At 46.4% G+C, this 26,015-nt stretch overlaps 1 protein-coding gene across 4 annotated transcripts in view; it reads right to left on the reverse strand.

Annotated features, from left to right (window-relative positions):
* Positions 1–26,015, reverse strand: part of raph1b (Ras association (RalGDS/AF-6) and pleckstrin homology domains 1b) — a 35,850-nt gene that overhangs the window by 4,728 nt on the left and 5,107 nt on the right. Inside the window, exons 2-16 of one of the 4 annotated variants that reach the window (XM_068590376.1) lie at positions 20,954–21,037; positions 11,236–11,355; positions 10,757–10,862; positions 10,461–10,655; positions 9,447–9,874; positions 8,225–8,299; positions 4,571–4,648; positions 2,755–2,914; positions 2,355–2,476; positions 1,966–2,031; positions 1,731–1,874; positions 1,031–1,141; positions 738–836; positions 518–638; positions 40–176 (exon numbers count right to left, since the gene is read on the reverse strand). In XM_068590376.1, coding sequence (XP_068446477.1) covers positions 40–176; positions 518–638; positions 738–836; positions 1,031–1,141; positions 1,731–1,874; positions 1,966–2,031; positions 2,355–2,476; positions 2,755–2,914; positions 4,571–4,648; positions 8,225–8,299; positions 9,447–9,874; positions 10,461–10,655; positions 10,757–10,862; positions 11,236–11,355 — 1,962 coding nt within the window. In that variant the 5' untranslated portion in view covers positions 20,954–21,037. The other 3 variants (XM_068590377.1, XM_068590378.1, XM_068590379.1) reach the window with 3 other exon arrangements.

Raw genomic sequence — 26,015 nt, forward strand, 5'->3', positions numbered from 1 at the left:
TGTAACAGATTCCCTACCGCCTTTGAAAGAAAGCCATACCTTGGAGCTTTCCTCGATCTGGGTACCTCTCTTCCAGGCCTCAGAAAAAATGGAGCTCACCACACTCTGGGACCGGCCATGAGAAGAGCCAGTGTCCACTCCACTGTCTGAATGGCCCGAGTGATTAGACTGGGACTCTGGAAGCAAAATGACAGAAAAGATTCATAAAATGAAAAAGAATATTATAGAGAAAAAAGGATGACGTATGATCAATATATCTACTTAGCTCATTATGACATGATATTAGTAAGACAGATAATATATTTCTATTTGGGAAGTGGTGTTTGAAAGATGCTGCTGAGCTGAATTATGGGAAGTGGAGGATCTCGTGTTTTTGGAGCTTTCGACCATACTAAGATATACAAATCTGGATATATCTGTCTCTGCAACATCAATTATGACTTTTTGTTCTTTTTTAAATAAAATGCATCTTGAAAGTCCAGACTTTAAAGATTTTGTACGGATGAATTAAACTTACCGGGAATGCTGGCAGAGCTGGAGCCTGATCGGATGCTGGAGGTAGAGAGAGAGGACCAATCGTAGGCCGCCTCTGTTCTCTTCATGGCCTCCTGGTAGTTCACATATAGTTGCTTGCCATACTACAAACAAACACACAATAATATATCCAACTTTTTAACATCAATTATCTTAGAACTTTTAGAGAACTAGCTTTGTTTGTCTTTTTCAAAGAAACTCACCTTGGCAATGCGAATTCCATTCACCCACTGGTGCAGAGTCCTGACGTCATCGCAGCACAAATACTTGATGTACTGGGACTTCTTCTGGATTTGGGGATGCTGCAAAAAGAAGTAAATCATGTTTTACTGTCCAGCGATGGGTCACACGTAAATAAAAGGCTGCACGTCTTTTGCCTTTAAAGCATCTTCTGGACACTTTCTTCAGTTCTACATAAAATACAGCTAGTAATAACATCAAATCAAATTAAAAAAAGTCTCCACTCAGAAGGAAGACAGCTGGACAGCGGCCTCACCTTCAGGGCCAAGCAGTAGTCGGTAGGAGCCTTGTATTTGCTGCGGTAGTCCTGGCCGTAATACACGTTCACATGGTCCAGCTGCAGGAAGCACACAAGATCTCTGGATGCCTGCAGAGGGCGAGACAGAGGAGGGTGGATTGACTTCGCAAAGGGACCTGAGGTTATATCTAACTTTTTTAGTGACAGTTTGAACAGACTAAACATATAGAAATAGCTAAAGCAAAAGCCCTAATTACATTTTAATAGCCTTAAAGTATTTTTGCTTGAGTGAAGTTGCTCTAAATGGGCTTTAAATAATTATGCTAAGAGGATCAAAGTCCCACTTTAGTCAAAGTGCTTATGTTTTGAGGGTAATAACACTCATCTAAGATGAATATCCAGTGCTCAAGCTGAATTTTGAATGCATTTTTTAGCTCACACAAGGTTGCAGGATTTGAATGAGGCAACAAAACAATCAACAGCATTGGTCTCTGGTAGCACAGACAGTGAATGCTGCTGTCACTGAAAAGGATAGGGCTAAAAATAGAGCACATGTGTTGTTTCTGTTGTGTTCATCTCGATCAACAGGAAATACCACAGAGCAGACTGTGTGAATCTGGTTCTTATAACCTCAACACACATCTCTGTTCTCCAGCTGCATTCAGTTTGAGCAGCATGACTGTGGCCCTGTAGTACTCCCATCCAGAGTCTCACTGACCTTGGCTTTGCCTTTGGGAACGTAGTAGATCCCCGAAGCTCTGAGGAGGAAGTAGCGTTTCTTCCACGACTTCTTCCCGTCCTCTTTCAGCCACAAGATGCCCTCGATCTCTGGCACCGACACCGAGCCGCCACAGAAGCACTCCTGACCGACGCACAGGAATTGATGTCAACGTTAGAAATCCTCCCGATGTGTCGGAAACGACAGGAAAGTTTGTGCTCATACATAAGCTCACCTCTAGTAAAGCCTCTTTATTCCTGTCAGCCATTTCGGATGTCTCCTTCCGCCCCAGCAAGTAGTTCTGGAGATGATCGAGAGGAACAGTGAGGGGAGGAAGGGGGAAGTGTAAAGTCGGTGGCTCACCTTATCTTATGTTAAATAAATTATTCACCTTTACTCGCTTTAGAGCTTTGACCTACTTCCAGCTCTCCTCCACAAACACACTCCCCTGTTCACTCTCAGGCTCTCTGGTCTGTGCCGGCACTCAGCATGCATAAACAATGGTTTGTGTGTACGGCATATTCTGTCAGCATGCATACACTTGAATGCAGAGCAGGATGTTGATAAGATGATTGGTCCTCTCTCCTCTGAGTGTGTGTGTGTGAGTGTTTGTGTAATGGTCACCTGAGGGTTCTTGAAGAGAGCATATTTCTCAATGCGTTCGATGAACATGAGCTTGTTGTGGCTGTCCCGGGTCCAGTTTAATAGATTCTCCACCAAGTTCTCATGATCCTCGAAAATACGCTCTGAAAGAGGGATGAGAGACAAGAGAGAGTAATGAAGACAAGATGCAAGGTGTGCAATGTTTTTGCTGACACTCACTTAATTTCCTACCACTAGAGATTTCTGTTTTTTGGTTGGGGCGGAGCCTTTAACGGTAAGCCCGAGGTCACACGCAGTGACTATTTTTAGTCACAGATAATAATAATTATAATAATAATATACATGTTAGAGTAAATGCCTCTTATCCATATGTCAACAGTGCAGACGAAGGCAAGCCATAAACAATGTTTATTTCTCTTACCCATCTGTAGCTCATTGATGGTTTCCACGAGAGACCAGTCGGGGCTGTAGCCACAGTGCGACTTGTCCAGCAGGCTGTCCAGCACCTGCCTGACCGTCTGCCGCTCGTCCACCATCATGGTCTTGGAGCTCTCGTCCGACATGTGGACCCTGATGACCAGCTGAGGAAGAGGAGGAGAAAGGAGAGTGATCACTGAAGATCAGACTTGTTGTGCAACACAATGCAAAAAGATGGGGCAAAAGTCAAAATGGCATCTTCATTTGAAGTAAATCTTAAATAGGTGCATATTCAAATCCTATGGGATGAAATGACCCTATTGGCAGTTAAAAGACTACTTTAAAAAGACTAGTTTAAAAAAAAGTTGTTTTTGTCATTTTCAAGAATACATGCAAGAATTTTTGGGAACAAATGGACGATTGTCTATAATCACTTAGCAGAAAGCTAAAAGGAAACAATAACCCTTAAAGTTCATATAATTACTCTTTTCTTGGAACAATTTGCAATAAATACATTTTAAAAGGCACATGTTCTCATAGTAAGCTACAGAATCTGCTTGTAGCGTGGTCATGTGCTTACAAAGCTTGTTCTAATACTTCAAAACTATTTGTGGGGTTACTACAGTCACAATGTATCGACGCATATACAACCACTAATGACTAAAATCTAATAATCTGAAAGTTTTGCATCCATAGGCAATAAAAAGCCCTCCATAACGAGCAAGCTTAAACTAATCTGACCGAGACAAACGCGTGCCAAATCCAGCCCAACACAATCGCATCGGACATAAGACTTGTCCTGGTGTGAAACGGAATAAAGCTCCCTCAATTCCTTGACCCCCCTGTTCGCCCCCCCTCCCACCGGGGACCCTGACATCCAATCACAGGGTAGGTACAGTTGATCGAAGGGATACTTGGACCAATGAGATTGCAGAGTGTGCTGCGAGACAAAGACACAGGGAGTCTGACCTACATTTCTCCCAGGAGGGACCCCCTAAAAATCTAAAACCCAAAACTCTAGTACGGCAGAGAAAAATCGTTGAATCAAACCAAAAAAAAAGCAAGAATCCAGAACCGTCTATCCAGACGCAATCAAACCACTTCCATGTCATGAATCCAAAACACAGTAAATTGTGAGTCAAAGCCGGCTGTGTAGACTGCTGACAGCCATATTACTAATAATTCAGCACATCGCAGCATTCTCCTTCGCTGGCCGAGGGTGTTTTTCTTGATGTGCCGACTGTACCAGCGCTCTTTATCTTGTCATATCGTATCCACTTGGCAGTGAAGTCGAGCCCCGCTCGCCGGAACACTGTTGGGTCTCAACTATTCATTGCATGTCAAAAGGACACCATTATGTTGCTCTCATTCACAGAAACAATTCATTCACTGGTGGAGACACTGGTGTAAAAACATTAAAATGGCCTGCCTATGGAGTCGCATACGGACTTCCCAATGGAGACATGGACGCGCCGTGGCTTTCATCGCGCCCCGATGTTCACCGAAAACCAGCCCTTGTTTGGTTGGACGTGGTGAATGAGACGATTTGTGTGGAATGCGTCTGCATTGTCCTGCAGCGCTGGTTTTCCTGAAGCCCGCTTCTGATGTCTTGCTCCCTCCCCGGCAGATACACACACATAATCAAACACCGCAATGACCTATTTTTCTCTGCGCTTCGCCATGAATGAAGTTCACAAAGAGAACGCAGCGCGCAGTGAACACGACCAGACAGCAATTTATTGCACGAGTCAGAACGATTATTTTTAAATTAAACTGAGTCCGGGAGCGAGAGTGTGTACAAAGGAAAGAGGTGGCCCTACCTTTTTGACCTGTGCCTCCTTGATCTTTTCCAGGGCGACTCTGATCTTCTCTGCCTTCAATTTGGCAGCTTGTTCCTCCTGGATGGACATGGAGGAGCATGGTCAAAATGGTGATTATTAGAACAACAACACAACCACACACACATATAAACCCTGACAAAAACCCAACAGCGCTCTCCGATTTCAAAGCCTTGCCTCATCTTCTTTACCCATGTCTTCTAATTCATCCTCTGGTAAGAACAAGACATCATGCGCACACACAACTTCATTAAATAGTAAGCAGCCTTCTAAACCATTTAAACGCACAAAGCCTTTGGCATGATGGCGCATGGTGTCATGGGCAAAACGAAATCCAATTTTTCCATGCCTTGGGTTGCTTACCTGTCCCCTCCAACAAGATGCCATCACCTCCATTCCGCAGGTTGCGTATGCTTCCACGTGTGTGTTTTTGTGCCGTGTTATTACTCGCGTGTGACTATTTGATCGACTAAAACGCGTTGCTAAAATCGCCGCTATCGGGACATTGGTCCAGTGTTCCCTCAAATATGGCGCTCCATTTGCAGTCTATGGCTCCATATTGGATTCATATGGAGCTGCAGAGGGTTCCTTTGATCTCGCTATACAGCAGAAGGGAAACAATAGTAGAAGATCCCCGAAGGGCGCGAGGCTGCGGATGAGTGTAGGATCAGTTCAGAAAGCCTTTATGCCCTCCACTCAAAGACACAATGATCTCATGCAAAGATCATATTCGGAATTCAAGGGCAAAAAATTAAAAGAATATTAATCCAGATTCGTCCATAATGAATGATACAAAATTTAAAAAAAGACAATTTCTCTCTCTCTTGTCTTTACATTAAAAGGAAAAAAAAACATGCCTTTTTTTTTGTCCGCTTGCCACCTTTCAGTCAGCTACTGGCGTGTAAAAACTTACTCCACAACAGTCCTTAGTGGGTGAAACTCAGCCGTGCATCCACATCTCCCATCACTCAAAGCGAGACGCAGGTCCACTGACACGCAGACATGCACACCCTGAGATGAGCACAACTTGACTAAAACCCCCAAATGAGACAGTCGGGAAGAGGATGCCCCTCCCCCTTCTACCCTTCTACCCTCCAACTCAGTCTTCCTGCTTCCACCCCTCCTCTCTTTCTCTCTCCCCCCTGTCTCAATCACCCTCTTACACTCGCTCTCTCTTTATAACTGAAGCAGGGGTTTGGGAGCGTGCCCAATCAATGGAGCATAATCCCCACAAAAATAGTAGACCGAGGGGGTGGCCAACCAGCCTGCCCCCTACCGCAGGACCCTCTACCCTTTAGCCAATCAATACGAGCGGGCAGACCGTGACCGACACTGGCCCTTGCAGCTAAACCATAGTGACAACAACGGAGAGTAGAATTTGGGTGAATGAGTCGCTGAAGGTGTCGAATATTTCAAGTGTGTGTGTACAGAAGAAGGGTTGAGGAGTCTTAACAGCCTCTCTCCCCAGCCTCTTATCTTAAGACCACCCCCTCCTCCTTGACCCAGACTGCCTTTTCCACATGAACAGCTCCAGGGCACATGCACATTCATGCAATAAAGCCAACACTATGTTTGGCCAACACACAGTGGCAGGCTTTTAGTCAGCCAAGTGTGAGCGTGAGTGAGAGAAACGGCGAGGGAGGAGAGGTCACGGGGGCTGTGGAGATTACAGTCCAGAGTCAATCTGTGTCACACTGTAGGTTTAGCTCCATAATTGTCAGCCTAACTCTGTCCCCCCTCCATTATTTTGTCCCCACATGACACCTACACCCTGCTTTTTTATTAGACATTAATCTGATTCCTATTCCACGGGCGTTTTCCCCTTCCACTTTCACACTCAGCCACACCAGAGCCAACTTTAAAACGCTGTTCTGCCTGGCATTAACACACACAAAAAAAAGAAAAAGAAATCTTGGCACCGTCCCTTTGATGTCTCTCCACTCTCTCCCCGCTTGTTCCCAAACAGCCCACGCTCATTCAGTATTCTGATTTGCGCGCAAGGACTGGGGGAGAGAGTTTGTGAGTCCGGGGCGACCGCGGCTCCCTCTCTCTCCGGTGAAAAGTGGAACACTAACACAAACTCCATCACAGTCTGTACGCCACAGGCAATACATCCTCTCCATTCAAATGTTTTCTGCATTTAGACACCGAGAGTCGATGTGTCACAAGTCTACAGCCGAGATACCATCGTTTTGTAATAGAAAGGGAAAAAGTTATCCACCCTCCAATTTCAGGGAGGATGAATTATGTGGATATCACCGCGAGAGTCAGTCAGCTTCATTTTTGGCATCCATTACATTCAAATGGGTGGAAATAACTGGAAGGGTTTTGGAGAGAAATCCGCAAAGCCAATGGCCGCTAATGGAGCGATTTCAGTTTAGCCTCACATGAAGAGGACAAGGCTGTCTGCTGTTTTGAAGTTGTGAAAAGAGTGCCGAAAATAATCAAAAAAAATTCTCCAGAGTTTTCCAGCCCCTTGGATGACCCCCTACGTTGACTCGCGCTTTGTGGTTTGTCTCAAATTCAGCAAATGCTCTTGGTGTATTCAATCTTTGCACTTGGCTATGTGTCGTGTAGCGATGGCAGAATAAATCACAATCAGCAGCTGCCAACTTTGAACCACAAATCTGCACACATCTGATCGGCATGAGCTTTGCACGGGAGCCGAGGGCTGCAAACGACTGCAATCGCTGCAGAACTGCTGCCAAGATGTTTACAGTCAGCGTCGAGAGGGATTGGGAACTTTGGCGGGCCGACACATGATGGATTAACAGATGTGAGAGATTCTGTGTTTTAAACAGTGGAGCACAAAGAGACGCATGGTGTTGAAATTAAATACAGCGCTGCAACTAACCACGGGTCCTTTAGACCATAAATGTCAGAAAGTAGCAAAAAAAAAGAGTGAGGACACTAACTAAAAATATTTCTGTTTGGCAGAGTAAAGATTTACTTTACATGTCTTGTTTTGTCTGAAAAACGAGTCAAAAATCCAGAGATGCTCCATTTCTGAAAATACTCAATTTATCGCTGTAGCTCCATCAATAAATTCATAAACAGTGCAAATCAAAGAGGTAGCTACATGGAGAATGAAGGAAAATGACGGAAAACTGAGACAAAAGATCACATGCCAGTGAAAGAAAAATGTGGAAGCAAGTAGGACAAAAATATCAAGTGTATTCAATCTATAAGCATGAAACAGTGAGTGAGAATGGTAAAGGCTGCAAAATGATGCAAGGGGAAAATCCATTCAGATGCACAGATACCATCACCCTGTTAGATGTTCATTACTTCCTTCCTCAACTTGCCTCATTCGTTACTCTTCTTCTGTGCATGCCTACATTTCCAAGATTACCGTTTGGCAGCCCTCGCAGCTGGAGACAGTGCAGCTCAGAAAGCCTGACATCAGCTGCCAGTTCTTTTAATTAAGAGAAATAAATAAGTTTGGTTCGGATTTCCAGCAGCTGTTGGATTTTTCCATGCAAAGCAGAAGAGAGGAGCAGTGCGTGCGCACACACACACACACACACACACACACACACACACACACACACACACACACACACACACACACACTCACACAAACATATACACGAGAGAAAAAAACAAAACAAAGAAGCGAGTGTATGAGGAAGTCACCTTGGTCAGGAGGTGAGAAGGCTTTCCTGCTATGCTTTTCAGAATGAGCGAGGTTTCTCGGTCCAGATAGGAGTGCTTGGGTGAAGAGAGGATAAAGAGGAGGAACAGACAAAATATAAAAGAAGTCAGTGCCGGATGATTCTCGGAGGCTTATTAATCGCAGGTGTTGTGATCTTTTTGTATGAAAGAAGCGTGGAAGCGAGAGGAAGGTTCCATAAACGGAGCGCTCAGCAGTGGTGGTTGTCATTAGCTGCAGCTGTGGGTGAGGAGGCAATGACTGTGAGAAGCACTGTAGATATATGCACAAAACAAACATGACTACAACAGGTTGGAGTGTGTGAATCTGTCATATACTGTCTACAGCTAATTTAATAGACACACAATCCCTCGTTCACACTTTTATACTGACATGTGCATGCACACTGCATGGGATTCATTGACATAGTTGGTTGAAACTAAAATATTGTGTGTTTACCTGCAGCTTTACATGGGCCTAAAATGCATGCATGCACACATGCATGCTCACACAGACACAAACACACACTTACAGTGGCCCGATCCACTTCACCCTCTCGTGAGGTGAAGTCAAGCTGCCGTCTGGCCCGTCGCAGTGTGACATGCTGGGAATATCAGGAGGTGCAGGCAAGGTGTGTGCGTGGATAGAGACCACAGGTATAGGAAAGGATGCAAACACAGATAACATGATGACATGCAGGGGGACATGGGACATGCATGCTCGCTGTTTCTTCTGAACTGAAATACTACCTCTCTGTCACCTTTTCCCCTAAACATAGCATCTGTTTTAGTATATTAGCTCAGATGTTTGTCTCTGAAACAGGTTAAACTTTAGAGCATATTCTACTTTTGTTACAGAGCCAAGAAGCTTGGTGAGTGAGCGAAAGAATTCAGGAAGTTAACAGTGTAATCCACACTTAAGCGAGCCTTACAGGAGATTACAATGTGTTCATCAACACGCCGTCAGACGCACAATACACGTCTGTATTGTGGATTGACTCTGAACATGCAGTTTCTTGCAAACGTCATGCTGTGTGTGGTCAAGCATGCAGGATGAGAGCTGTCCTTGCGATTACGTGGGGAAATGTGCACGCACTCTTTCACACGGCGGCTCCCGCACACTTTGTCATGAGCTCATAATACTATGTCTACCTCTTGGATATCCTCGGTGTGTGTGTGTCTGTGTGTATTTCAGTAGCAGCCGTACCTCTGTGCTGGTCTGGTTCTGTCCTTGTGTGCTCGGGCTGCTCTGGCCCTCCACCTCTCCACCTGTCATCACTTTATCAATGTCCAGGGAGTCCATGCTGGACGCTGAGGCACACGCCGAATTTACGCTGGACCGCTGGGACGGCGCTTCCTGCTCGCTGACCGCGCCCACCGAGCCCGTCCTCCTGTGCTGCCCGCCGCCGGACGACCCCGAAGAGGGCCGCCGGAGCGTGGTGGAGGAGAAAGAGGAGGAGGAGGAGGAAGAAGAGGAAGATGTCTGGCGTGCCGCTTCATCCATGCTGAGCGAGGCCTTCTCCAGCTGAGAGGTGATGTCATCCAGGGAGATGTTGGCGGCCGCGGGGCGGGTGTTGAGGCTGCCGCCGCGCACCGTGTTGGCCGGCGACGCCCGGGTGCTGCTACTGGCGCTCCCTGTTGGGATTTCAAGACCAGCTCAGGAGGGACCGCTTTCTACTAGATGTGTGGTTCATTGATGGTTCTTTTTCATAATTAATACATTTGCCTATATTACAACTAGGTGAGGTTGTTAGTAAAACACTTTTAGGATTACTAAAAACAAAATGAGACAATAAAAACAACTGGTTGCATTTCTATGGTACCAGTGTGGTAAAGTTGTGGCTTGTCTTTGCGAAAGACTACATGTCCCTGTTGCAAACAGGATGCTGCTAATTGTCCCCGCTTTCCTCTACTATATCATTACTCTGCATGCGTTTGTTTTTGTCTATCGCCTTAGTAAAAAAGGAAAAACATGAAGAGCTTTTTATCAGATTCTTCAGCACCAGAAGATGAGTGACATCTTCCTGTTTTACTCCTTTGAGTGAGCGAGTCCAACAAACACCATCCAAGCCAAAGTGGGGCATTATGTAAAAGAGTTTGGCGGACACACTATTTGCTTACAATGATTCCATACATTTTTTGGGGTGAAGTAATGATTTCTATTGTCGCTAAATGACAACATAAAGCACTATTGTAAATGCAAATTATGTCACAGGACTACCTCCGCTGCTTCCCCCTCCACTGGTGCCTGTGTGCTTGGTGCTGGCACTGCGGCCCCCGGGGGCCCGCTGCTGGCCTTTGTTCTGGCCGCGAGACGACGCGTTGGGTTTAGAAATGGTATTGAGCTCCTGTTCAATGGTGCACAGGTCAGCCATCAGGGCATCCAGGTCCACTGTGTCGCCCTGGTTCAACGCCTCTGCAGGGAGCACAGAGAAGGGGGAGGGGTTTCATGATTTATTTCATCTGTGCTTTTTTTTGCGGGGTCGGGGGATCTGGATCAGATGAGTGAAGACTCACCGTTTATGTTATACATTGAGAAGCGGTAGGAGAAGTTGGCCATGTTCGTCTCCTGCCTGAGAGGAGGCTTCTGCAGTGGCTTCTGAGGCCTGCCATCATCCAGACTCTACAGAGCACACACACACAAAGCATGAGCACATATGCAAAAAACACACACATTCTGACATCACAGCCAAAGCACAAGATCTAAGCAACCATGTCTGCCTGCTAGTGTGTACTTGCGCGCGCACACAAACACACACACACACACAGACTGAAATACACACACAATACAAAGTGGTGGTGGGAGGGGAGTTGCTAGGATACAGGAAAGGGAGACAGGATTAGCAGTGTTAAGGTTGCTATGGATACAGCCCATTTCTCCCTGCTCCTCTACCTGTGTGAGTCTTTATCTAGAGAACCAAACGCCCTCTGAGTGTGTGTGTGTGTGTGTGTGTGTGTGTGTGTGTGTGTGTGTGTGTGTGTGTGTGTGCGTTAACCTGTGTCAGCTTGTCCAGCTCTCCAAGCCAAGCTCCAAACATCTTGTCCAGGTCCTGGTCCTCCTTATCGCTGTCCTCCTCCGCGCCATGGTCCAGCTCGTCGTCCGATACCTGCTCCATCTACACATACACACACATACACACACACACGGATGATTACACACATGTATCCAATTCCACACCCCATCAGATGAAACCCACATAGCAGGAAGGATCTAAAGAAGGGATAAAAAAAAATAAAAAACCTTCAGCTCAGCTCATGCCAACCTCACTGCCTGTTACCATGACAACTGCTCATGAACCCCTAGCGGGCACCCGGTGCAGTCTGTCTGATCGGTGTAGTGCACCGTGGCGTCTTTTCTGTGCCGTTCACCGCGGACACACCCAACACCGCCGCTGCCAGCTCAGGAGCCAAAAGAGAGGGATGCTGGATGGAGGGCGGGAGGAGCAGAGCGCCATCCAATAATCACCTAAATTGACGTACTCAGCTCTTTTGGGATCTATAAACCTGCAGTGAAAACACTACACAAGAATATATCAATCACAGCACACTTAACATCAATGGCAGGTGGTTGTTAATGGCTGTTTGGGGCAGCGGGCTGGAGAGCCCATCTGTGTTGTGTCAAAGGAAAGGACAGAGCTCCCTCTGCTGGACACAAAGGGAAGTGGCGTGAACTGCAACATGCGGTCATGTGGCCGGTTGACTCTGTTTCAGCAGCTCAAATCCAGTAATGCCACAGAACTGTGGATGGCTTTCCGAAAAGCATCTTAATATTGATATTCAACGACATGAGAACACGACACTGTCTAACCTAATGAGACTGTGCTGAAAGAAAATAGCATGAATAGAAGCGACAACAGCATACGACCCACCCCTTTGCAGTGTATACAAGGACACTTTTCAGGAGACAAAGCACTAAATCAAAACATGACAATCAAGGAAATACGGAATAACAGATAAAACCTCAGAGACAGTGCAGAGACATGAGTCCATGCTACAGTGTTTAACAATAAGTAGCATCAACAACTGCTGATGTCCCTCCCCCATCCTTCATATCATTTCTAGGTCAGCTGGGCTGTCAAACTGTTTAAATAATCTGATATTACCTAACCTGCGGGATGAAAAAAACACACATGAATGCCAGAGTACATTCATGGGGAATTTTTTTCCGACTACAAGTGGAAGGAAAACATTGTGGAGCAGAGGAGGAGTCCCAGCTGGGATGCATGGATAGTCAAACTAAGTCAGACTTGAGGAGGGACTCGTCCCCTGAAGAGAGCCCCCGTCGTGGTACAGTCCAGTTCCCCCGGAAACTGAGCAATAGGATGGAATATTCCCAGGTAACCCCATTGATGTTTTCAGGGGACGTCATCCCCTCTTGCTAACAACGCTGTATGGCGTTAGGCACCAGTCGGGACCGCACCACAGCGGGATTAACCCCTCTGACGACCCCACGTTTGATCCAGCAAAATGCGTGCGTGTGTGCGGCTTAATGTAGGTGTGTGTTTTTCTGTGCGTGTCTTACCCTTTGTGGGTCCACAGAGTGCTCGAGAGCGATCAAAAAGTCATGCTTTGTTGTGAGGAGGCGATAGAAGCAGGTAATAAAAACAGGCAGTAGGTGAGAGGCAATAAAACCTGCTGCGTTTGGCAAAGCAAACAGGAATATGATAGCAACAGCATTGAAAATCGGTCAGCTGAACGCACACACACACACACACACACACACACACACACACACACACACACACACACACACACACACACACACACAAACAAACACGCACACAGGAGTCGAGGGGCGCTTGTTTCAGAAGCGGTCACATTCCAGACTGCACACGTGTTCTGCTCCCATAAGTCCCTGTATGCAGTGCTTGAACAAAATTACTACAGCTGCCTCTGCTGTGTGTGTGTGTGTGTGTGTGTGTGTGTGTGTGAGAGAGTGTACATGCAAGTGCATTACAGTGTTGATGATGGATAGTTTCCTGTTTTGGCGAGCATATCAAACACACATAGACTTGTCATCTTGTCGTGAAAGATAGAGTATTTCAACAACAAGTCCACTGTGTGTGTGTGTGTGTGTGTGTGTGTGTGTGTGTGTGTGTGTGTGTGTGTGTGTGTGTGTGTGTGTGTGTGTGTGTAAGTGTAATAATATCCATGCACAGTGTGAGAGTCACAGGAAATGGCCAGGATGTGCAGAATTCCTAATTTCCCTCTTGGCCTGTTTCTTGGCAGGAAACACCAGCTGTCCTTCGGTTCATCTGTGCCAGTTATTGGGGACAGGAGGGACCGCTCCCTTTAGGACGACCTCATGGTTTACCGGAAAATGACGGAAGTATACAACAGTTTGCCATCAATTCATTTACATGGAGCCATATCACCACCAATTAACCATTTGTCAATGTGTCTACCCTCAAATGTGTCACATCCATTTGGGAATCTCTCGGTTGGAAAAGAGTTGAGTGTCCTCGCGTTAAGGCGTGACATCACGGCTGGCCAGAGGCAGACAGGAAGAGGAAATGGCTCAAATCAAATGAGCTTGGATTGCATTTGCCAATATTCTGAGGGACTTTCACATGGAAATGCTCAATCAAGAAACGAATGGAACGGCAGGACACTTTAAAAACAGCTGCAATAAGCCTGCAGGCTTTCACAATGGTTCACAACACACATAGTTGCACACACAGAAATATACACATGCTGTAGGTACATAATCAATGTGCAAAAAAAAAGAAGAATACAAATAATGCACACACTCAAAAACAAAGAGCACTTTGAAAATAGCTCTGCAGCTGTCAGTCTAATGGAATCATCGCCTCACTTGCAGACGATGCTGCAGATTTAAGTGAATTACCACCTGAGGCCCTGCTTTTAAGCTTATGGAGCATGGCCTGAGAGAGACGGGAGGAAGCTCTGTGTGTGTTTGTGCGTGCATATGCACTCCTAGCGGCATCATCACAAAGCAAACAGCCTTGGCCCCTCTTTCTCGTCTGAGCATGACCTGCCCTCATCTGTGTCCTGAGAGGGTTGGGCGGCTCATAGGTCCAGGGTGAGAGGTTAAAGGTCAAATGGTCTGCCCAGTGGAGTCTCCCCCTGCAAGCTTGTTCCTCTTCTCTGTAAAACACTTGCAGTTCTCGCTGATGCTGCAGCACCAACAGATGAGGAATGAAGGGAAGATGAAAAGTGTGTTCTGGGAAATCGGATCGCTCTAAATCTCAGAGAAAGAGCAGCAAAGCACCCGGTGCTGAGGAGGATGAAGAGCTGAAGGAGGAGGACATGTCTATCTTTAGACTAAGTTGCTCATATCAGAGTGTCAAGAGGATTGGAAAAGGGAGCGGTATGAAGACTCGATGCTAAGTCGGTGAACAAAGAGTAGTTTTTCAATAGTTCCTACTCCGAACTACTAACGAACAACTCTGAGACAACTGGGATCCCTTCTGCATGTTCATAAGAATTAGGCTTTATGTTTCTGGCAAGTTCGAAGCACCAATAGACTATACAAACTTCTCTTAAAGAAAAACGTCCAGTTGGAGACCCTGGATTGCAACCCACGACCCAAAAACAAGATCCAGAAAGAAGGAGAGAAGGAGAGGGGCCAAGGAAAACAGCCAGCAAGAAAGAAACACAAGTATTAGGGTGTGACAGGCAGAGTGCAACATGACATCATAGGTCCGATGAGGTTGTTCTTATACTAGTCACTAGCTTGAAATATACTCCTGATGATTTTGGTAGTTTGTCCCTTGTTTAATACAGTTTCTTCAGTTTAATAAAAGATATGTATCCCAGTTAAAGGTTTCAAGACATTGGTAATTCTTGGAAACAGTCAAATTAATATTCTGTTTGTCTCTATAATGTTCATATAAATCCTTTTTATTGGACCGAATAGAATTACTTTTTGTGAAACCACTAATTAAATCTATACAATCTATGAAAAAACTGAAAAAAAGCAGATCCCCACTATAATAGCAAAGCCATTCACTGCCCGTTTCAGCACCACCTGCTCTGTTCCCAGACATTCAAACAATGAATTGCTTCCAACATTTAAGTTACAAATAAAAGCCTTTCATATTTCAATGACACAGGAAATAGGAGGGCTGGGGCATGGAACATGACCGTAGCTGTGTCAACATTATTGTGGCCAGATACTCCTGCTGCGATGACGACCGCGCAGCAGTTTCCATCCAGCACTTCCAAATAGACTATTTTTGAACCAAACCCTCAATACTGTGAGTTAGTGTTGTAATGATGCAATGAGAACTGTGGAGGTTAATGAAAGCGAGCATCAGCCCTTTGGCTCTCTTAAAAAATAAATAAACAAACAAACGGAATGACACACAAATTTCCAAAGCCACTGTGTCCTCACGGCTTTTTCCTCTCAAATTATTAGCACAGAAATAACTGGAGGCAAATGTCTAACACCTTTGTTCTTAAAATATTCTCAACACATCATATAATCACACGAAGGCAAGCCAAATTTGAGAAGAAAGGGAGCGGGTAAGGACTGGGCACGGGGCTAGAAAAACAGCTTGGCAAATTACAGAAACTCGGTGAACTCTTCTGAGCGCCACGGAGCTCGGCTGCAAATGCAGAGTGGGAATCCTTGAGAGTTCAGTCGGACACAAACGCTCACACCGAGACCACGGGGGCAAAACGCAGACTAAGCTCAAATAGAGTGGACAAGTAAAACATTTAGCAAACTTGTGGCTCGAGATAGCTCCAGTCAGCCATCCTGACAACAATGTGTGGCCCTCCAATGTTCTAAATGCTGCCGGGGGAAATGTGTGAGAAACGGCAAGCATGATTTTGAGGAGAAGTGGTGTGATTATGTGTCATTGAAGGGCTGTTTTTAATGAGAAACTAGCAGGCACAACCTAGCTACACGATATATTTAAATAGCAAAGCTGCTGTGCGTCCCAGTGCGGTTGTGTATAAAAGATATGCAAATAGAAGCACAAATATTTCCATGTAAATTCCCTGGTGACTAACTTCTTGGTTTCAATCCAGCAAATGCGAGCCGAGATGTTCTGCAGCCAATTTGAAAACTGTTAAACGAAACATAAACTACATGCTTTTCAAATAAAGTAACATTTGAACATATGGTAATATCCCCCCCGAGCATAACATAAAACAAAAACGTATACATTAAACCTCTTCCCTTCTCCCTTTCTCATGTGAGCCAATCATCTGGTCCGAGCGGGGCCTCCAGCCTGACAGACTGTGAATCACCTTTCACACAACATGTGTCTGATTGTCATCATAGCCATAAAACACACGCACACTGGAGTGTTGCGATATCGTTATGCCATCCTGTGTCACAGTGAAACCTTTTAAAAAGGTGTGTGTGTGTGTGTGTGTGTGTCTAGACAGCCAGAAGAAAGCATCCGTCAGGAGCGAGCAAAGCCTTTATTGGTGCTATCAAAATGTTTCCGAGCTGATGAGACACGAAGCGTTCTCATTGTAAATGTGCGAGCATGAAGTAATGGTTATTTCCAGGCGCAGTCTGTGGTTAATTGCTTACTTCTCCATCCCTTGGTTCACCCCCTTCATGCACAGATGGGACACCGGGAGAGGAGCAAAGGAGACCCGAAACAGACGTCACTGGGTCAAACATTCGTTAAAAGAGTCAATGTGGTGGAAAGCTGGAGCTAGCAGCACCAGTAAAATAACTCTCTGAACGAGGGAGCGGCTCGTCGGCTACTGTCCAAAGTAAAACCGGGTGTGGTCCACTGACCTGTAGTGACCACTGATGTCTGACTCTAAGAATGACATAACACTGTGTGCATGCATCCTCTCGAAGGATGAGACATGTTGGGTGGATGCAGCCTTAAAAGGTTCAAAAGGATCAAGCGCGTGACAAGGAGATTGTAGGTTTTAATTAGAGAGAGGATCATACGCAGTGGATGTGGAGTGTCGTCTTCTCAAATGAAAATGTGCACCAATGTCGAGACAATCCAGTCCTATAAAATCAGAAAGGCAAACATAAAAAAGGGGAAGGGGTGATGGGGAAAGAGAGACCAGATAAGTAATAGGCCGGGGGGGGGGGGGGGGGATGATGAATAGGTGCAATAATGGAGGGAGCCGGCTATTAGATGGTGAATAAAGGGGAGGCCCTGATGGCCAAAACAACTGCTTCAGTATCATTAGTCAAGCAAGACCGACAGGAGGAACTCGCATACAAACACACACACACACACAACCACAAAACACACAAGCTCACTGAAGCACAGCGCGACACAGTGAGACACTCTGGCTTATACAGCCAATTAGGAAGGAGGAGCAGAGGAAGGGATGGGGGACAGAGGGACAGAGAGGAGAAAGATGAGGAGAATGTCAGAGGTGGACAGATGGAGAGCGAGTCGGAGGGGGCGAGAGAGAGAGAGAGAGCGAGCGAGCGAGCGAGAGGGAGAGAGAGAGAGAGAGAGGGCAGGCAAACCTGAGACGAGGGAAGAGAGGGAAGTGTGAAAATGCTTGGTCACAGTGGTGGGCGGCAGCATCGGAGCGAGCCAAACTTTCGGCTGCCCGGCATCTATTCGAGCAGCGATCGCCATGGCAACACTCATGCACATCTCCGCGTCGACGCAGGCCGACGACGCGCAGCTTCGACGGGGCTTCGCGTGAACTCGGGCTGGATCTTCATGCAATAACTGACACACGCTGTAATGTAAATGTCAAGGTAAATTCCAGGCTACAAATCAAGCGGCACACGAGTGTACATGCGTCTGTTCTCGTCTTATTTGTGTCTCTCCGTCCCCGTTTCCTGCAGTACCCCCCTCCCCACACTCTCCCTTTCACACAGACACGCCAACCGAGGTTGTGTCAGCCTTCCTGTTCCCCTTCAGGGCAGCAGTCTAAATGTGAAATCAATAGTCTTGTCCCTGCCCTCGGGAGATTGGGTTACATCCACACACCTACAAAATGTGCACACGCATACATGCTCAGGTGGTCTGCTGCAGTGGGCTGGCACAGTTTTAAACATGATGCAGCACTGCAGCAGCAGACAAACAGAAGTAGCCAGACATTAAATGCTCTTTAGAAAAGATAAGACCCACTACTCTGGTGTAGCACACAGGCAGAAAAAGCTGCATTGCTGTAAAGTAAATCTCCCACTTTGTGTTTTCACGTGTAGTTTCTTAGTGACGCTCAATGTGTGGGACCTTATGAACCTGCTGTAACGGATATAGATAAATGGGTCGTGGTTGTATCTGTGGCACTGGAAACATGGTCGCCAAAGACCGCTGAGCAGGGTTTCTGCAAGGCTCACATAGTTCATTTTGAAACCTTTTAAATACCACATGCAATGTGGTTAAATACCTGTTTCCAAATATGAAGGTATGATGGAAAACTTGTAGGGACCTTGATTATTTAATGTTATTACATTCAATTTGTTCTGTACTTCCCAGCTGTATAATATATATATATATATATATATATATATATATATATATATATATATATATATATATATATATATATATATATATATACTCTAAATGATGTTTCATAGCCCTCCCATATAATGTAGTTCAATAAAATCATTATGAGGTGAACAACTTCCATCATGCTTTAGTTGCTTGCTTGAGCAAAACAGGAGGTTTACATCTGCCACCTGTTAGGGAATACAAAGCACAGTAGTAACACACAAGCAACACATGCCCAAAACCACACACAGACACACACACGGAGGGATATATCCATTGAACAACACATTCATACTGCAAAACGCCAGCATGCTGCACCTATAGGCAGAGAGAAATGCACAGACGCCTGCACACATGCCGCCAGCAGCTGGGAATGTCGTCTTCTGTTAGCGTACTACGTTTCCTACCCCCCCCCTTTCGCTCGCCCCTGCAGCTGGCCACTGATTGGCTACTGATGAAAAGGTTCTTGTTATCTGAATTCAAGGCAACTGTCCCGAGTGGTGGTTTGTGTTTCTCGTCCAAACGGACGCCACCTCCAGCATTCCTGCCGTGCCATTGTTGCCATCTTTTGGATTTCGGATTGCACACACATTCACAAGTAGTTTCTTTTATTTCCCTAAAGGTCTTCGTGGTTACAACTTGAGTATTTTCAGTAACAGCCGGGGGAGATCGTTTCAAGGACGAACTGTCTGATTGAGACGGTCGCTGTGACAACCGCATCGCGTAAAGAACGATGGCATATCAGCCGTGGCCCTCGCGTGTACATGTTGAATAATACCGACGGCTGAGCGCCGAAGACAGCACGCACATCCACATGACACTGACAGAGACACCCGCGCCCCCCCTACCTCCCCTCCACACACACACACACACGGCCATAAACCTCTCTGACACACAAGCATCCTGACTTCCTGGCACAGTTAAAGTCCAGGGGTGCGGGCTTCCTCCTCTCAGCTTTGGGCTCCATCACCGCTGCTGGGGTCCCAGTTTAATACCCGGCTTCCCTTCCACATCTGCACCGCTGGGCTTTTTGTTTTTACACATCACCGTTCATACACATTTAAATACTCTAGTCCAGATGTGCATTATTTCAACTGACAATCAATGGTTTTAAACTTATATGAATAAGGAAACTATATTCATTTCCCACCACAATATGGAAGTCATACCTCGTGGTAATTAATCAGGAAAGGGTAGATTCATCTTTTACTCCATGGATGCGTGTGTATATATGTACACACACACACACACACACACACACACACACACACACACACACACACACACACACACACACACACACACGTAACCAGACTGCCTCCAGAACCTTGGAATTGGCTTGTTTTCCAAAACAACAATTAACTAAATATCATGTGAAATGCCACCCAGGAAGCAGTTTCATTTGTCGAGAGGCTCAGCTTCTGTTCATCCAGCTGCTGCTTTTGCTCCGACTCTTCTGCACTCTGTTGTTCTGCCCTGTACCACTTAAGTCGTAACTCTTTATAGCAGTTATGATGCACTTTTATTCTTCCAATGTCTGATTTGTGAGATCTTGGCATCAAATGTGACAGAAAGGCAGAAATATTAACAGTAAAAAAAAAAAAGAAATTGATGTGTGTGCACCATGTGTGCATTTGATATTGCCGGAGTCACACAGCCAAGACTGCACTCTAGAAAATGACTCGGTTGCCATCCCTTGTGTAAATACAAGTGGAAACACTGAGCCTCTGAGTTGCAAATTCAACGCAGATCTGTGATAGTGAGAGAATAAAGGCTCACTGTAAGGGAGCAGCTCGTTGTAACCGACCACATTCGACCTCACATGGATCCACTTTAGTCAGGAATTATCTCCTTCGGCGAGGAAGACTCTCCCCAGACAAGATCCTCAGAGGGTCGACTTCTCTTTCATTTTGCTTTGATGTACAAGGCCCTCTGACGAAGGTTTTTAAAGGGAAGGGGGGGGGGGGGGGATTTACCTCTTCTTTGTTACAACAAACACACAAATCCACACCGTCTACTGTGGCAGTGAGACGACAGACGATAGCTGCTTTGAGCAGCATGCATGTCAGAGGGGCTGCGAATAAAGCCAGCATTTTGAGACCACCTTAAATATAACTTCCCCGGCAGCTTGCTGCAGCAGCTTGTCAAAATAAGAGTCTCTGTGGCATTTGCGGACGAGTATTGCAAAGCTTACTGGCAGCAGCGTCAATACTGCTTTTCCTTATTCCCCTCTGCTCAGAGGTTATTACCCACAGAAAGTAGCAACCACCATTAACTCACTCCAGTTTACAGGAACTCTTACCTCTGAAGTGGCTTTCTCTCCTTCCCACTGAGGTCAAAGGTCAGACGAAACCACCACTCCACTCAGTGTCGGGGCTTTTATCCTCTGGAAATGAGACAAGAAAAAGGAAAAAGAAAATCTATCAGATCTGATTAAGCGTCTATTTTTGTGACTAAAACACAATCTTTGCTTTGGTCCCGCCATCCAGGGCCATTAGCTGGTGAAATTCCAAACTTATAGATCGTTTGTTCTCCCTGCACTGCGGGAGAAAGGACCTGGCAGCCGACAGCGAGAGGGAGGCAGACCGATTTCACTGTCACAAGAATGCAGAGGATTAACTCTGGAGTGTGCTTGTGCGGGAGACTTAACTAGGCACAGACAAAAAACGACACGCACAGCCAGAAGAGACACTTATCGCAGAGCTCTGAAAGCAATCAAGCGCGATTCTTCCTCCACTATAAACCGCCGGCGTCATTACTGCGAGGGATTAAGAACGTGACATTTGAGCCCGCGGAGGCCGTCTTTATTCCACGACGGAGCCCGTCACACCCACACACGCAGCCAACTTCACGAGCAGGCGAACCACTAAAGGCTAATCATTTCTCAACAAGAGTCGGAGCCGAAATCCAAAACCTATGTCAAAACTCTTCAAAACACTGTGACTCATCGGCCTCAACAATGCTGAGCGGGCGTTTAAACATCACAACGAATCATCAGCTCGTCAGTGGCGACTCATGACAGCCGAACCTTATTTCATCCAAAACAATGGACGCTGAGTCGCAGTCTGGTCGTAGAGAGTAATATCACACAGCCTGCTGGGTGTAGGTTTGAACATGCTGAGCTGGCCGGGAAATTTCATTGCTATGATTTGGTCACAGTGTGTATTTACTGCGCGTGCGCGTGTGTGTGGCAGGCAGCTGATGTTGTGGCTGCCTACTGGGAAGCACATCCCACTGGCTTCAGCTGTTCTTTCATTTCAAATGTTTTTCTCTACACACCAACTGTTGTTCAGCCACAGCATGTGGCCCCTATTCTTGGTTCCAAGAGTGCGCACGCGTATGTTTTCACAGCAAACAGACCTGTGGTCCAAACTTCTCGTGCTCGCCATCCAAACGCGTGTCAAAAACACACACACACACACACACACACACAATTGCCTTCTCGGATTACGGGTCACCCCCTCCCCCATCATCGTCATCATCTCCTTGGTGTAATTTGCACATGGTTCACGTGTGATATCACTCAGTCAACACAAGGCCATTGAGCAGGTGTGGCGGTGACACACGGATCCGTGCAGCTGCAGGGAACACAGACGCTCCAGTCACAACAGCACAGGGGCCGGAGGCGGAGGGGGGGGGGGGGGGGGGGGGCAGCTGCTCCGATGCCGAGGACAAAGGCACGCCAGCGGCACATGCACAGACAAACGTTAGCGACTTGTGATCAAAGAGGGAAAGAAATCCTTTAAAAAAGGGAGCGACAAATGCCAGACATGACACACTTTTTCGCTTTAAATTCTGGAATAAAAAAATGGCAAAAGTATGCTCTTGTCTCACCTGACACACCACACTTATACGTGTGTGAATCTAACAAGGATTGTGTTAACAAAAGACAACAATGCCGCTCGCATCTTTGCATGGGGATGAGAATTTAATGCATTTATGAAGCTTGTGCATTAAACTATATAGAGCAAGACGCCCTGGAAACAATATCGCCCCTTATTACTGGACACTGAGGCGACTCTTTGGACACTTTGAAAACACACAACTGCCCAAAAAAGGTGCGCTGTGTATCACTGCCCTACCTACACTTCGTTTCAATAGACTTTATGTGGCCGAGATCAGTGCCCCACTTCAACAACAGACCACGGGGGAAACACAGGGTCCAATGTGGTGGACACAGGTGTGTCCTTGTCCACCCACACTCTCTCCCACTAACAGTAATCCTTTGGGGCAGCTCCTTTCCTGTCCGGGCAGGAAGTGGGAAGGAGGGAAGGGCACTGTACGAGCAGGGGTGATGATGTCAGAGCAGGAAAAGAAAGACGGGACTGTTGTCAGGGGAAGTACATCAAATGAGTAAGCGGGCAGAGCTAAAAGCACCGTACAGTGCATGTTGGAGTAGCCCAATCCCAAATATGTGACCTCTACTAATAACCCTGTGAGAAGTGCTTTCTGTGATGGGAATTTAGCGTGATGGACTAGTTTATAATCAGGGTTTTACACAACCACATGACAAGTCACACAAGCATATGTACAGTGTCTTTGTTACTCAGGATGACGCACTACATCAGCGGGGCAGACCGGTGTGCTTTATGTCCCTTAGTCACACGTGTCCGCCTCATTAAAAGAGCAACTGGACCTCACGTTAATGGTCTCATTCATTTACCAGGATTCTAGAAAGAGATGTTACGGTTTAATAAACACCAAAAAACACAAGTAAGGTCTTGGTTTCTTTTTGTCCCCTCTTTAGGCTTTGGCACTTCCATTATTTATTTTATTCAGTGCTCTAATCTGACGGTGACCTCTGATTCACGACACAAAGGCGATACACTCTCCTAATTCACTCATGATGTGTACTACAATGGCTGGAGCCAGAGAGACGTATCGATCAGAAACACCCAACAGCATCTTAGTCTGGTCTCAGAACAAGATAAGGCCTGAGCGGTGACCCTGAGCGTTTCCTCTGGGAAGGCATTGAGGGAAACCATCAGTCAGCTGATTGAGGGTTCTCCACAAAGCCGTTCCTCGCTGGGAAAGGCGCATTAGTATTGATCAAGGCGAGATGTGAAACTTTGCGTCCTGGCGTGATGTCTGACCTCTTGGCCAGTTTGATAGAAAATCACCTCAATAGTTGTGAATGTCAAATTCTAATTTTGAGCATCGGATACAGACATGACGTCATCTGGGGAACACCGGGTTATTTCGCTCAGTGACTCACGTGGACTCCAGTTGTGTTATGAAGTGCACTCAACGTCTCCAGGAGCCAAAGTGCCTCTTGGTCCCGTGATAAGCGCGTCTTTGTACCAAAGCCAAACAAACAACATGATTTTACCTCACGGTTGTTGTGAAGGTTGTTGTTGAACCGACCGTCCAGTATCATCACAGGCTACTGCTGGCACACGGCGATGTCTGGTTGCGATTACAAGGAGCTGATCTCCGCTCCTCGGGGGGATTCTCCGCGGCCCGTGCAGGCGAGCCACTCTGCTCGGGAGAACCCACACATGGTGGGAATTATGGAATAATGCTGCGTCAGGAATGTTCCCACGATGGCCAGTGGGATCTGATGGAGGTCCCACTGGCTGGCTGGCTGCCAGAGGGGTTTATGGGTAATGTAACACACACATACAGAGTTACATGCTCAAATGCCTCTCGCGTTCCTCTACACTTGGACCCGCTCCCCCCTGTGTTGGATTAAATAGATCCTTTGTGTGCACTGTCTTTGCTCGACTGAAACTCTCGGACCTCATCGTCAGCGCAGCTCGCTCACAGCTGACGAGGTCAAAGAAAGAAATCTCATTCCAATAAACTCCCGAGGGGGATCACCAACAGCAGTGGAAGGGGTGAGAGTTGGCCTGATTGACCTCAAATATGCCAGTGATCATCCCCTGAGCCTCAAAGCCAGTCACAGTGCCAAAAACCCAGAGTCCAATCTGGATCCCGTCACCGAGCGGAGATGCCCGTGTGGCACGTGGGCCGAAATAATCAGGAATCACTAGAGAGTGAAGATCAGTGGAGCAGAGAGAGATTAGCAAGCTACTCAGTCTCTAACTTTACCCAGAGACTCATTCAATGGAGGTTCGTGGTCAGTCACAGAGCTGCCAGGGTATTTAGTCAATGAAATTTGTCAAAAGGCAGCCACACAAGTGCACATGCGCGCGCGCGCGCACGCACACACACACACGCACACACACGCACACACACGCACACACACGCACACACACGCAGACACACACACGCACACACCGCTATTTTGTAAGATTAAGCCTGCAAGTTTGAGTGACTGTCAAGGGATTCTCTTGCGAAAATGTGTCAATCGGCTTTTACCGTGGCTGCTGTCACTTGGGTTTTCTCTGCGTTGTAGTCACTGACTGAAACTCCGGATTCCTTCTTTAGTGTCCACCATGAACCCTGCTGTAAGAAAGAAGAAAAAAGGAACCGCCTGCCAACACCATGCTGTACAGTAAATGCACAGCACGAGCTTTGTGGAAAAAAAATGTGTGACTACCAGGATTTGGCAGCGGAAACCGAAGAATGACCTCAGTGTTTCCAGCAGTCGTAATTCACATGACATCAGCTGCACTGAAGAACATTTTATTGGTTCTCATGAGCCTCGCTCTCCTTCTCCGCATCCTCCATATTTCCCGTTACATCTTGTGCCCTCTTCCTCACAGGTCTTTTTTCGGCAGACAGTTGTGGATTCCCTGGTGATGTGCGGCGACCCCCCTGGCTCTTTGCCTCGGGATGTCATGACAAGGGCCGACCCTCTCGTTCCCCGTCCCAAAAGGTTTCACCGCATGCCGAAGTGCCGCCCGGGTAGTGTAGCTACTTCTAACACACATGAGCCAGGGTAGCTTTCATGATTATGGAAGGGAGTGTAGTTAAAGTCAGGGAGGGGAGAGAGAAAGTAGGCTAAAGTGCATATTTAATGGGAAAAAAACAAGCCATTGCAGCCTCAGTTTTTGGGTGTACCGCTAGTTTGTGGCTTGAACTGAGCACAGAAACACTTGAAACAGTTGGAACATTTAAATAATATAAGAGTGAGCCTGTTTTCGCCTTCAGTTCAGTGCCTGTATGTAGTGCAGCCGAATCCCGACAACTGCTACAGTGCAAGAGGATGACAAGTTAAATCTAGTGCATTGTCAGATCAGGATTTTTTTTTTTTATGCACGGCAAGATATTTGTTTGTTCCAGGCAAACAAGACACCTCCCCCACACAATGTAATGCTAACCTCAGGACACCATAATCACCGTCACAGGATCCTTGACTTTCTCTTATGGTCTTATAAACGCTGCAATTAATGGGATATTCTAAGTGGCATAGACTGAATCCTCGGTGGATTTGACTGGAATGTAGGTCAATGATTAGA

Source organism: Clinocottus analis, unplaced genomic scaffold (assembly GCF_023055335.1).
Source record: "Clinocottus analis isolate CAN_PGR_092001 unplaced genomic scaffold, fCliAna1.0.p SCAF_24, whole genome shotgun sequence".
NCBI lineage: Eukaryota > Metazoa > Chordata > Actinopteri > Perciformes > Cottidae > Clinocottus > Clinocottus analis.